This window comes from Pempheris klunzingeri, chromosome 10, assembly GCF_042242105.1.
Source record: "Pempheris klunzingeri isolate RE-2024b chromosome 10, fPemKlu1.hap1, whole genome shotgun sequence".
NCBI lineage: Eukaryota > Metazoa > Chordata > Actinopteri > Acropomatiformes > Pempheridae > Pempheris > Pempheris klunzingeri.
Genome location: NC_092021.1, coordinates 4,381,579 through 4,395,118, shown reverse-complemented (window position 1 = coordinate 4,395,118; position 13,540 = coordinate 4,381,579). Strand labels below are relative to the sequence as shown.

General features: G+C 40.8%; 1 protein-coding gene across 1 annotated transcript; it reads left to right on the top strand.

Moving 5' to 3' along the window:
- Positions 1-6,813: 6,813 nt before the first annotated feature.
- Positions 6,814-7,943, top strand: c1ql2 (complement component 1, q subcomponent-like 2). Its single transcript, XM_070838202.1, has 2 exons — positions 6,814-7,401; positions 7,764-7,943. The coding sequence occupies exons 1-2, from the start codon at positions 6,820-6,822 to the stop codon at positions 7,941-7,943; spliced, it is 762 nt and encodes a 253-aa protein (XP_070694303.1). The 5' UTR covers positions 6,814-6,819.
- Positions 7,944-13,540: the final 5,597 nt, after the last annotated feature.

The following is a 13,540-nucleotide window of genomic DNA, read 5'->3' as shown; positions in this document are numbered from 1 at the left end:
TTTTGGTTCAGTCCTCCCAGTGCACCTAATTTTGGTGGGCTTTGGGAGAGAGAGGTCAAATTGATCAAAACTGCCCTCTGAGTCATACTCAGAGGAGACTGTCACAGACTGTTCTCCGCACTGTACTAATAGAGGTGGAAGACAGCCAGATGACAATTTTGGACCAGCTTCATACGACACCATCCACTGACAGTACAGGAACAGGAACTTGCAGTTGTGGAGAGCAGCAGCAGTGCAACTGCAAAGTTATTGTTGCCGGCACGTGCATGACACCAGAGCCAGTCACAATCAAGTCAGACACAAATCTAACCAGCATGCATTGTGGGGTGATCACAGGTGAATGACTCTGCATAGGCCTGGCTCATCTCGCACAAGCCTATTGTTATGGATGAGCCAAGGACGTGTGCCCTTGCTGACTTTGACGTGCTTAAATGACAAAGTGACAAATTGATGACAGTTCCTAATTGACATGATATATGTAGAGTTGTACAGACTTTAACCTAACTATTTGTGTTTTAGTGTTCTCTACTAGTAATTACTGATTGTTCTTTTTTAGCTAATTAAGCTAGGATACTGCCACATTAAAACCATACCCGCATACACAAAATCTTTCAACAAAGTCTTTACCTGTAAATGTAACAGTAATTCAGCAAGTGAAAACCAGCTGACCATTAAAGGGCTAAACTGTGCACCTGTTCCTGACTGGATTCACACACTTAGAATCTTCATCTATTCAAACCAGTAAACCAAGTGAAGGATTCCTCATCAATCTTGATTAATAGGACTTAATGTATAGTCAACCTCGGGGCACCACCAAGATAGCCAGTTTGACTGATTCATTCTCATCAAATACACGAAACTATCAATTTGGAATTATGATTAACTTCATAACTACAACCAGAGCTAGTTGAAGGAGTTCTTGGCAGTGTACAGGTTGACAGTTTCCACTCTTATACAACATCAAAACACACAAAGTCAAAACTTACAAAACAATCTAACAAAATGTGCCTAAGAGAGAGTGTGTGTGTGAAAATGCGAACGGGGTGACAGCACCTCATCCATGTGCTGGTTGAGGTTGAGGCCAATTTGTGTAGATGTATGTAGGTGTAATGGTGGTGCCAGATTTGGAAAAGGTGATTAATTTGCATGCAACACCTTTTGTCTGTGTGAGTAACACACAGTAACTTCAACTTCGTGGTGTGGCTAACAATAACTAAACAACACATCATGCTATGGCCAGTTAACGTTTGCTAACAGTCCTTGGAGGGAAAAAAGAGAGAGGTACTCCAGTGTGCTGCTTCCTTAGCTGGTGTTGGATAAACCAGGCTGGAGACTGGTTGTAGTTCTGCAGTCAAAAAGTGGTCCTTGTCCGTCCTGTGTCCTGGTCACAGGTTGGAGGAAACCAGTCACTCCTTTGTTCCTTGCTTGTTTGCCTCTCAGTGCTAACTTGCTTTTGCACTCCTGTTTTGTTTTAAAATCAGCTGGTTTTGTGTCTCACATGCTGGTACTAAATAAACTTTTATTTTCAGGCAGGACTTGCTGTTTTCCTGCCATGAGGAAGGTGGTCAGCTTTGTGCAGGCTACACTGAGGCAGAGAGCCTGCTGCTGAGGGCCCCTGAGCCCCAGGAGAAGAAGTTAATTGATCACTCAATCAATCTTTATTTACATAGTACCAATTCATGACAGTGTTATCTCAAGACTCTTTCCATAAAGAGCAGGTCTAGACCAAACTCTTTAATTAAGAGAGAGACCCAACGATTCAAGAATTCAAAATGAAGGATTCAAGAATACCTGCATGAGCAAGCACCAGGTATTAGGCAACAGTGGCAGGAAAAACTCCCCTTTAACAGTAAGAAACCTTGAACAGAACCAGGCTCAGAAGTGGGCGTCTATCTGCCTGGGTCCGTGTTGGGTGGGGGTTGGACAGAGAGAGGGGGCGCAACTATAGTACTAACAATAGGAATATGACTTATAATGAGCAATACACTAACAGTTAAAAACATGACAATAGTTGATATATGAATAATAATAACATGACTAATATAAGTAAAAAGTGGTAGCAGCAGATGATGGCCTGGGTTAATGGCCCTACGAGAAAGAACAGCAAAGCTGAAGCCCCAGGATGGTCCAGGAGAGAAGACACAGCAAAGCTGGTCTCACATGGGGGTCCAGGAGAGAAGAGAGAGAACAGTGGGGGAGTTCTGCTTTTATTGATATGACGATATCAAGGATCATGTGCGACACATTGACCAAATGGTGCTTGAAAGCTGGTCTTTCATGATCTCATTTGACTTGTGATCCTGAGAACACAAATGTCCATGCTTAAGAGAGTTATTTTGTCGGTCCATCTGGGCAGGTTGTTAACCACTTGGACCACCGAACACCAAGAAGGTCGAGCACATCACATTGGTTCTTAAATCCCTCCACTGGCTTCCAAGGATAGATTTTAAAATTCTATTACTCGCCTACAAAGCAGTAAATGGTCTTGGACCCAAATTCATAACTGACTTACTTGTAAGGTATGAGGCATCCAACCCCTCAGGTCATCTGGTGCAGGTCTACTCAGCGTTCCCAGAAACAGAACCAAGCAAAGTGAAGCAGCTTTTAGTTTCTATGCTCCCCACCTATGGAACAAGCTTCCTGAACACTTAATGTCTGCTGACACTGTCAACGCATTTAGATCAGGCCTTAAAATATTTCTGTTTACTGTGGCTTTCTAATAATAGAGCTACATGACTTTCTTTTAATTTGTAACTATTTATGCACATGCTTTTATTGTCTTTTAATGCATCTTCCCTTAAGCTTTAACTATTTATTTTCTTGTGCTCTTATTATATTTTACATGCAATTTAATGTTTCTGTGTCTTGTTTTTATTGTATTGTGTTTTATGTCGCTGTAAAGCACTTTGAATTGCCTTGTGTCTGAAAGGTGCTATATAAATAAATTTGCCTTGCCTTGCCTGGACCTTTCTCAACACTATCTTTGCTAAGAATAGAATAGAATAGAATAGAATAGAATAGAACAGTGTTTCCCAAACCTGCTTCTGGGGGCTCACTGCCCCGCATCTTTTATATGTTTCAGTGCTCCAACATGCTTATAGGGGCTAAACTACCTATCTACTCAACATCTGTTTCAAAGAAATGGTAAGTCAGGTAGTGTGGTGAGAGCAAAAAAACACCGCATGGGGGTTTGTTTCTATGACAACATATCACCACTTTGTGTGTGTGTATATATACATATATAAATCTGAACTTTTCAAAGTGGTGATATGTTGTCATAGAATATATATATATATATATATATATATATATATATATATATATATATATATATATGTATGTGTGTGTGTGTGTGTGTGTGTGTGTGTGTGTGTGTGTGTATATATATATATATATAGTGGTGGAGTAGAGCAGCTCTTTTACCTGTATTTCAAATCTATCATACACATTAGCTTGGTGGCTGGCATGAGCCATGTAGTAGCACATTGTAGTAAGCTAGATCGATATTGAATTAACGTATCATTAATATAGGTGACTACTATTATGCGAAATGGAATGCAGTTAATCAAAACAGACACAATATTTATCATACTGGTAGTGAGCATAATCCTGGTGTTTACCGTAAATTGGGAGGTTAAGGTCATATGATGTCATTGACAAGCGATCAAATGAAATCACCCGTTACCTTGAATAAAATTATGTATTTCTCTGGGTTTGAGCATTGTTGGAAATAATTGTCTCGATGTAAATACAAACTTAAATGAAATATGTATAACGTTGGTCTTAGTCCTAATGTTGGTATCTTAAAAACCCTTAACATAAATCTAGCTTATTGGTATTGTACTAAAATAGATTTTTGATTGCATGTTTGTGTATTCTTCCCTTAGTTGTGGTTTACCCTTTTAAATGATATTTGAAAATTTTAAATGCTTTTTAAAAGTATCATAGTGAGAGTGGATCTGTTTTATGTAAACTTTTTCCTAATCCACAAGCATGCTAATCACTAACATAGGATGATTTCATTTGTGCCCATCAGGGAGTGCTAACACCATGGGGGCTTTGTGGCTTCTTGTTTGTGTGTCAGCACAGTCCACTTGTCTGCATAGATTGTGTTCATGGATCTGCTTGTGTTATGCAACAGTGCTTGTGTCTGTGCTTGTGTGCTCTCATGTGTGTGTGTGTGTGTGTGTGTGTGTGTCTGGCACTGTCAGCAGGGTGGGGGAGTGCCTAGGAAATGACATGTGCGCTTTGTTAGCTGCTAGCTTAGCCTGCTGAGACAAGGGGAAATGAGATGTTAAATCCTGGATCTTTGGAGATAAGGATTAGCTGAACAAAAGGGAAGTTGTGCTTCTGTAACAGATTAGACAAACAGAGAATGGGCACCAGCCAACTTTTAGATGACTCCAACTATACAGACTTTTTCCCACCCAGAAGCTAAAGGTGGTGGTGAGGGGCAGGGAGAGGCCCCCAGGGGTGTATGGTGTCCTCCAGAAAGGGACCTCTGAGCTTGAATTAATTTGAAACCAGAAGCCAGATGATGTAAGATCCGTCATGAATCAAGCCAGTGTATGATAAACACACAAGGAGATTTCGATTTCCTCTGGTGAAGTGTAAAAGCTGCAGACTCCACAGGCCTAAACAAGACCAAACTTTTCAGCAGTTTGTTTCTCGTTATGACGTAAGACTAATGGCCAACCTCTCGCAGGGTCACAGGAAACAAAAGGAGTGTGTCCTTTGATAGCAGTCTTACCTCTCATGAGATGAGGGAGAAACAAAGGTGAAAGTACATGTATCAGATATATCATATCACATATCATACCCTACCTCGTGCAATGTCAGCTGGGATATAGGCTCCAGCTCCTCCGACCCTCACGGACATGCGGTATAAACAATGGATGGAGGATATCCTGACTATTATTCTCTGATTTAAATGAAGCACGAGAAATACTGGATCCTACACTCCCCGTAATGCAACTTAATATACAGTAGCATCTTCACCAACCTGATTTTGAGGGAAGTCATTCTTATAATTTGTATTGTTCATACAGTACCTGCAGTGCCGCAAATTGATTATTTGGAGAGGGCCACATTATCTGTCAATCAAATTCCACACCTCCAGTTTATAACCCAGTCTTTCTCTTAAAACACTGCAGGAGCTGAGGTAAGCCTGGTGACATAATCAAGGCCATTTTTGTCAGACTGAAACAGCAAAGCTCCTCCAGAGCGAAAGAGAACATTCTACAACGGTTTTCGCAGGCTGACTATTACTCCTCATGATTACAGGTATAATACATAAATTATCTGCACACAGAAAAATATGAAGATATCATTTATCATTAATTTGTCATTTTACAACATAAAATTGTGCAACAAAATGAAAGTTGTGGTCCCTTAATGCTAAACAAATATTGAATGAATACACAAATAATTGCAACAGATAAAAATAAAACAAAGAATATACATTTGCAGTTATTTATATACAAACAGGAAACAGATGTATACAACCAGGAAATAATTCTGTAGTGCATTTTTTAAACGTGTCTGTGGAAACAATTTGTTGTTTGTATTTTATATACCTGCACATTATTGAGTGCATATAGAGATTTAATGTGTAGTCATTATCAATATTCATCTATGCAATTGTGCAATCTATGCACAGAGAGAGAGAGAGAGACTGCATATAAATGCATACCCTGTTATTTCACATCACTACTACTTCAAGTTTCCTAATGCTGTTTTTTGTGTGATTTATGTCACATGGCTGCGGTAACACTGCAATTACCTAATGAAATTCATGTATTCTACCCCTTTCTCTGGGTGCTATGGATAGAAATTTGAACAATTCCACTAAAAGATCTGTTTAGTAAGAATTTTGGTAGGCACGCTAAATAACCTGTTCCATCAACACATATAGTTATACTTCATTGGTTCAGAATAAAGTTCTGTATTTGTTTACAAGAAATGTCCCACAGGATAAGCTTCTCTAATATAACTTTAGTTGACACAAACAATAAATAAGCATAGATGTAAAATAAGGGTGTTTTATCTGAGCACAAAATGTCTGAGTCAATTTTGGAAATGTCCTGAGTAAAGTTCAGACAGTTGCTTTAAGATGAAAGAACATTTCTGTATTTTCACTTACACACAACTTTTCATGCAGACTGTACACTGGTACAACGGCTTTATCTAAAGTAATAAATGCAGCCCCTCATCTCAAAGACATAGCCAGCATTATGATTACTTTTCTAAAATGAGGGAGAGAAAAGAGGACATGCCTCACAGTCTGCTAGAAATTTAAAGTGTCAGTAATACTTCCTGATCCGATTCATAAGGATTTATAATTCATACATATAGATGGCATGATTATTGTTGCAGTCTTAATCCAAATTGCAACAGGCTTTGCCCTGAACTTGTTACGTCACGAGCTCTCGACTCCCCTTTCGCTTGTTGCAGACGAACAAAAACCGCTGGAAGCCTCTGTCTGCCTGGAGATCCACCGCGTCTAGCCATGCCAAAACGAATATTTCCCCTGTCAACTGTGTGAAGCCAAGTGACAGTGGCACCACGCTAAACACTGCAGGGTGAACCGGGCTTTAGGTTAGAGAGGCGCTTCTGTCTGTCTCTCTCTCTCTCTGTCTCTCTCTCTCTCTCTCAATCCTGGGACGGAGTGGCTCAGGTTTGGTCCACTCTCTTTTTGCCATTTTTTGAGCGCTCTCACCACCTTCCACCATTACGTCCCAAAGCAAAACGGACTTTTTAGCGCTTGCTTCTCGGACTCTCCAGAGGAAGAGAATCGTCGCCGCTGTGGTTGGTATCGTCATGGTTTTAACTCTCATCATCGCGATTCCTCTGCTGGTGCAAACTTCCAAGACAGATGCGCACTACGAGATGATGGGCACCTGTCGGATGATCTGTGACCCGTACAATCCCAAACCGAGCGCCACGGCTCTGGAGGTCATGCAGGACCTGAGTGCCATTCCCTCTCCGTCCTTTGTTCAAGGGACGAAAGGCGAGCCTGGTCGACCGGGGAAACCTGGGCCGAGGGGGCCGCCAGGTGAACCGGGACCACCCGGTCCGAGAGGGCCGCCAGGGGATAGAGGAGATTCTGGAAAGACGGGATATCCTGGTGTGGTGGGCACCGCGCGGACTGAGACCGGCGGAGAGCTGGGCTCTGCGATCGGCGGGGCAAAGATAGCGTTTTATGTGGGTCTGAAAAACCCTCACGAGGGATATGAAGTGTTAAAGTTCGACGACGTTGTCACTAACCTGGGGAACCACTACGACCCGACAACCGGCAAGTTCACATGCCAAGTTTCTGGAATTTACTACTTCACTTATCATGTGCTGATGCGCGGCGGAGATGGAACAAGCATGTGGGCAGACTTGTGCAAAAATGGACAGGTAAATATAGCCTCTGTGTACCCTAAATACTTGCATGAGCTGATCAAACAAAATGCGTGACTCATCTCCCCATTGGGACTAACAGGGCCATGGAGAGGAATTACGCACTGAAAGTCATCTAACATCCATGGCTGTGGTGTTGAATTTTTCAATTTAATCCCGTTGTGTTACTAAATGAAAGCAGGCTGCCATGCTCACGCGTTACCGTGAATTCTGACAAAAAGGTCAGGGATTTATGGTTTGAGTTATTTCAGGCTCCTCGCGCACCTCTGTTCTCTCGGTCCTGCTGTAAATTAAACATACCTGTAAGGGGAAGGGGGGGCATATACTGCTGGGTCTCAGTTCTCTCTCTTATTTTACAGGTCCGAGCCAGCGCCATAGCGCAGGACGCCGATCAGAATTATGACTACGCCAGCAACAGCGTGGTTCTGCATCTGGACTCCGGGGATGAGATTTATGTGAAACTCGATGGCGGCAAGGCACACGGCGGGAACAACAACAAATACAGCACATTTTCCGGTTTCCTTTTATACCCGGACTAAAATGGGATATTCTCATCAGTCCATCCCAGAACTAATATGCCAGAAATAAACCTCAGTTTAATGTAATCAACACTGTTGATTATCAATTACACAGACAAGAGGAAAATGCAAGCCTGCAACTAAGTATATCATAAGTCTAACTTTTCTTATACAATGTTGATTTTTATTTTTTGCCCAAATAGATGGAATAATTCCACTCATTTCCACAACAGTTTCTCACGCTTCGCTGACTTTCTGTAGCAACAAAAAAATGATCATCTTTCAGTGACACATTCAGTTACCCTTCTGAAATAAGTGAAACTGTCATGATAACTAATTCAAATAGTTGTTCAGAAATATAATCACCTCAGAGTTATTTCCATCTGTTGTGTTGCGATTGAGTTACAGATGTGCTGCCTTCATGTGATGGATTCACAGTCTATATTTGCAGTGCAGGTGTTGTTGCGTTTTCTCTTTGTGCAATTTGTGGAGTTCAGGTCATCCGTTGCCCTGTAGAGGGGTGTGCTGAACTGAAAAGGTCCTGATGACCACCCCTGTATACAGATGACATGCAGTGTGACGTGATGCTATTTTGCTTGAAAGTTTGTCTCACAATTATATATATATATACTGTATATATGCACTTATGTATATATTTATTCAAAAAGAAATTAATATCAGTTAACTCACAAGCTGTAGGCCACGATTAACATTCCACCAAATGTTGCAAAAATGTTTCTCTATGTCTTCATATTCCAATATAAACGTTGGTCAATAATTTCAATAAATAATTATGTTTTCTAAGTTGATGTGGGAATTGGCTGTCATCAAGACCACCAAGATGTAGTCAGAGTGAAACAGGCCTTTGTTTCCTGTTATCTGTTCAGCAGAATGTACATTTGAGTTAACAGACAGGAGGTTTTACAGTAGAGCCACAGGAAACATCACTATCACAGCTTTTCTCTGATGCCAGACTTCTCTAATCCACTGGTTTGGGGGTTTCACCTGTATTCTTGTCTGCTGATCTCAGAACTCACTGTATGTGTTTGTGTATGAATGCATGTGCGTGTGAATTATACTGGAATATTAATTCTAGTACTGCGATTACACACACACACTTTTGGAGTGCTTATACTTTAACCGGGTATTTCCATTTTATGACACTGTTTTCTTCCACTGCATTACATTTTAGAGGGGATGCTCTTTTTTTTTTACTTAGCTTTGACAGCTATAGTTCCTTTGTAGATGATGATTTTACATTAAAAGAAAAAAGTTAAAATACAGCACATTGTTAAAGACTACATCAGTGATTCCAGTGAAAACTTGTCTAGCAGTGGGACTGTTCATGTTTCAGATGTCTAGAGTTGTTCCACCAAAGAGAAAGTTTCCCTCTAAACTTCTCACATGGTTTCATTCAAATCACAGTTTTAAGAATGAAGACATGACATTAGAATAATTGAGGGAGCGCTTTCAGTACAAACAACAGCCCAGAAATGCGATTTGCACTTTGAGCCAGGGGCCTTTCTATGGAAGCCCTTTTCCGCCAGTGAAAAAAAAAAAGATGAGATAAAAAGTCATAATTACGAGATAAAAAGTCATAATTACGAGATAAGACAGTCATAATTACGAGATAAAAAGTCGAAATTACGAGATAAGAAAGTCATAATTACGAGATAAAAAGTCGAAATTACGAGAAAGGAAATGCGCATGCACTTCAGTTGTACCGACAGAGCAGCAGTTCTTTGTATGAATCCTGTATAGTTTGACACAGAAATGGACTACCAGTACATTGAGGACTACTTTAAACGGGGCTTTACAACGGATGAAATACTTCATTTACTCTCTGATTTGCATGGGATTATACTGTGCAAACACAAACTAGAAAGGATTTTAAGCAAGAAGAACCTTTGGCATAGAAAGAATAAGACGCACTGTAACGAAGACCATGGAGTTAGACATTAGAAGATCATTTCAAAGCCACATTAAAGAGATTCTCGCAACTTGCTTTGCTCCCTGCAACAATGAACTAATTTAATATTTCAAAGCTATATCATGCAGTCATGAAGTTTCTTGTAATAGCGACCTTTCAACCACAGGATAGCGTCATTGCTGTAGCTGGACAAGCGAGGCGTTCATGGACCCCTTTCTCTGTCGGTACAACTGAAGCGCATGCGCATTTCCTTTCTTGTAATTTCGACTTTTTATCTCGTAATTTCGACTTTTTATCTCATAATTATGACTTTTTATCTCGTAATTTCGACTTTTTATCTCGTAATTGTGACTTTCTTATCTCGTAATTATGACTTTCTTATCTCGTAACTTCGACTTTTTATCTCGTAATTATGACTTTTTATCTCGTAATTTCGACTTTTTATCTCGTAATTATGACTTTTTTTTATCTTTTTTTCTTTTTTTTCACTGACGGAAACTGGCTTCCATACCTTTCTGCGTGGACTTTGCATGTTCTCTCCGTGCGCGCATGGAAGTACTCTGACTTCCTCCCACAGTCCAAAGACATGCAGGTCAGGTTAATTGGTGACTCTAAATTGCCCGTAGGTGTGAGTGTGACTGGCTGTCTGTCTCTGGAAGCTAAAGCCCGTCGTCCCATCTCGTTCCGGCTGCCGGAGCTAATTGCGCCCACTAGTCGAGGCTTTATGACCGAGAGCACTGTGTCCCAGAAGCGGCTCGACGCTTGTTCCGCTAAAGATACGTGCCTGTTCTCGCTTGTTAATCCCCATTGAGCAGATGAGGCGGACAGGAAGTCTGATAAACAAACGGCACAGAGAATCCGTTCAGTTTTCAAAATCAAAGCACCAGAGCAGCCTTTCAATCATGCATTCCACCCGCACATCAATATTATTTAATAATCTGTGACACCAGCCCAGTCAGAGGGGTTTTAACATCATGGACAACCAGAGGTTAATCTTGGATGAGGAAAACACTTTCACTTTTAGCTGCTGTCTGTAGGCTACAGCACAAGAAACACAGCTAACAAAATAGGAAATGTAGTTTATGCTAGAAGCACGAAAATCACAGGAAAATGATCAAATCAACTAAATCTGATCAAGTCAAGTAGCCAGTTAGGTAGAAAGCACTGCTCCTGGTGGCAACAGCGCTGAGAACGGAGAAAAACCGAACCGCAGCCGGAACACATCGCAGACGTACCCAGTGGGTTTCCGTAGAATGTGTCAGCTCTCTGATTGGCTGGCGACCACAGGTTGCCGCCTCTCGCCCCAATGTCTGCTAGGATTGGCTCCTAGATCATATGTCAATGTCATAATAAATCAATTAGAGGAGACATTTTATTGCATGATGAATATTTTTTACTTTTGATACTTGTTAGTGATTGATACTTCCCATTGACTACTACGGGCTACTTCTATACTTAAGTGAGAGTGTAGACGAAAGAAGAAAGAAAAAGAGGGAAACAGAGAAGCTACACTGTAGAGAGCTAGTCAGACAGACATGTGCAGACATCCATGTGTGACATCACAGCGTGTCTCTGTATGTGTGTGTGTGTGTGTGTGTGTGTGTGTGTGTGTGTGTGTGTGTGTGTGTGTGTGTGACACAGATAAATGGCCCTGTCCTGGTCACAGCTTTGCATGCATATCTTGCGGTGGACAGTGATCCATTCCTGCTCTGATAAATGTTGAGATGATGTTTTGTCTCAGTGCCTTGTGCTTTATGAATGTCCCATTAATTAAGTCAACAGCTCAGCACATCACACTCTATTCAGGACAAACCTCCCCGTTAAACTGTGGGACACCCGCAGCGTGCTAAGATATATTTAAAGCAGGAGTGTCACGTCCTGTGAATAAACATGCGTTATTCATCTAGCCAGCTGGTACCTTGAGTCTCCCGGCCGCACCTGGAGTTTCATGTTTGTGCACGCTTGCAGAGGTTAATGTTATTAAACATGTTAATATCAGCATTCCTTTTAGCTCATCACAGGCTGATACTGGTAGTGTTCTGCTGAAGTGAGTTAACAATGACAATATCGCATTTGCTTGTGATCTTGCAAAGTTGTTCTTGTCCTGTCCAGGTTTTCCCTAAAGAAGAGGGGTTTAAAAGAGTTTGCTAATCCAACATATTAGATGTTTAATGCAGATGTTTTTAAATCTGCATTCAGGCTTTTTTTGCTTGGTTTCTCACAAGTTTGAATCTAAACTATGTGGCAAGATAATGTGAGGTGTGTAATGAGAACTATAATAGTTTAACATCAGATGATTGATCCTTGTTGATTTTGATGTCCTGCTGTGTAAAATCTTGAAGTGGTTTATTAATGTTAATCTCTGTTTGACTCTGTCTCTTTTTGTTCCAGCTGTGTCTCTCTGCTCAACTGATATACCTTTGTATGGACAGCAGTGGATGTTGGATGTCAGTGTCTAGTATAAGTCATGCTTTTGTTAAAGTACATTAACAATAGCTGTGTCTCACATTTGTATTCAATTTAGTACTTGTTTCAGGGCCTCTTATGATCTCCAGGCACTGAAGCTGAATTGGTCTTTGCTGTCCAACATTATTATTATGCTCAGTCATCTAAATATAAGATACCTAGAAGTGGGGCGGCTGTGGCTCAGAGGGAGTCCCTCAATCAGAAGGTCGGTGGTTCGATCCCCAGCTCCTACGGGTCAGCATGTCGAAGTGTCCTTGGGCAAGACACTGAACCCCAACTTGCTCCTGAAGCAGCTTCAGTGTGTGAATGTGTGTGAAAGAATAGTCTCCTCCAACTTAGATTCCTCCTGAAAGAATGATGTGTCAATGGGTGAATGAGGATGTGATGTAAAAACGCTTTGAGTGGTTGAAATGACTAGAGCGGTGCTATACAAATACAGACCATTTAAATACAACAAATAAGGTAACCACATTTTTAATCAAGCCACACTTCACTCAAAAAATCATGTAAAATGTTATCTTTACAGTGAACCACAGATGTGCAAGCAAAACACATGAGATGTATTAAGAAAATTTTGTGGTGAGAGAAAAAAAAACCTTGTTTTGTTTATAGTTGGAAACGTTTTAATTCTTATCTTAAATGAAAGGGCCATGTGAATAACAATTAACTGAACAAGTGAATACAAACTTTTCACAGACACTGTGAATCTGTTGTGTAAAGAACTCTGCATTACAGTGCAGCAGACTTTAGGAGTATGGTTAGAGGAGATCAGCTGCTTTCATGGGCTCCTCAGACGCACGTTGCACGTTGTATGTAACTGCCTTGTAAATCAAAGACACAGAACTTAAAATAGACCTCTATTTGTGTTTTAATTAAAGAGGAACTCGAGCAAGTTGTATAAAGCCTTTGGTATCTCCAGAGGGGGTTGTGTGACATCAAGTGATGTCACCTCGAGCGATGCCTCTTCAGTTAGCGTCAGCTGGGGTTGAAGACTACAAGATTGAAAATGAAAAGAATCTGTAAGTGTGGAGTGAGATGATGAATGTACCCTTTAAAATACAATTTGTCCTATAGCCCTTGAAGGCACTCAGCATAAATATTTCAGCAGCAGTGAACCTGTCATTCCCTGTTCTGCCAAAAGGGGGTACAAAATACAAAAATAAAATTGCATAACAGAGCACTGACAAAATGTCACATTCTTCCTCAGGCAATCTGGTAGAGG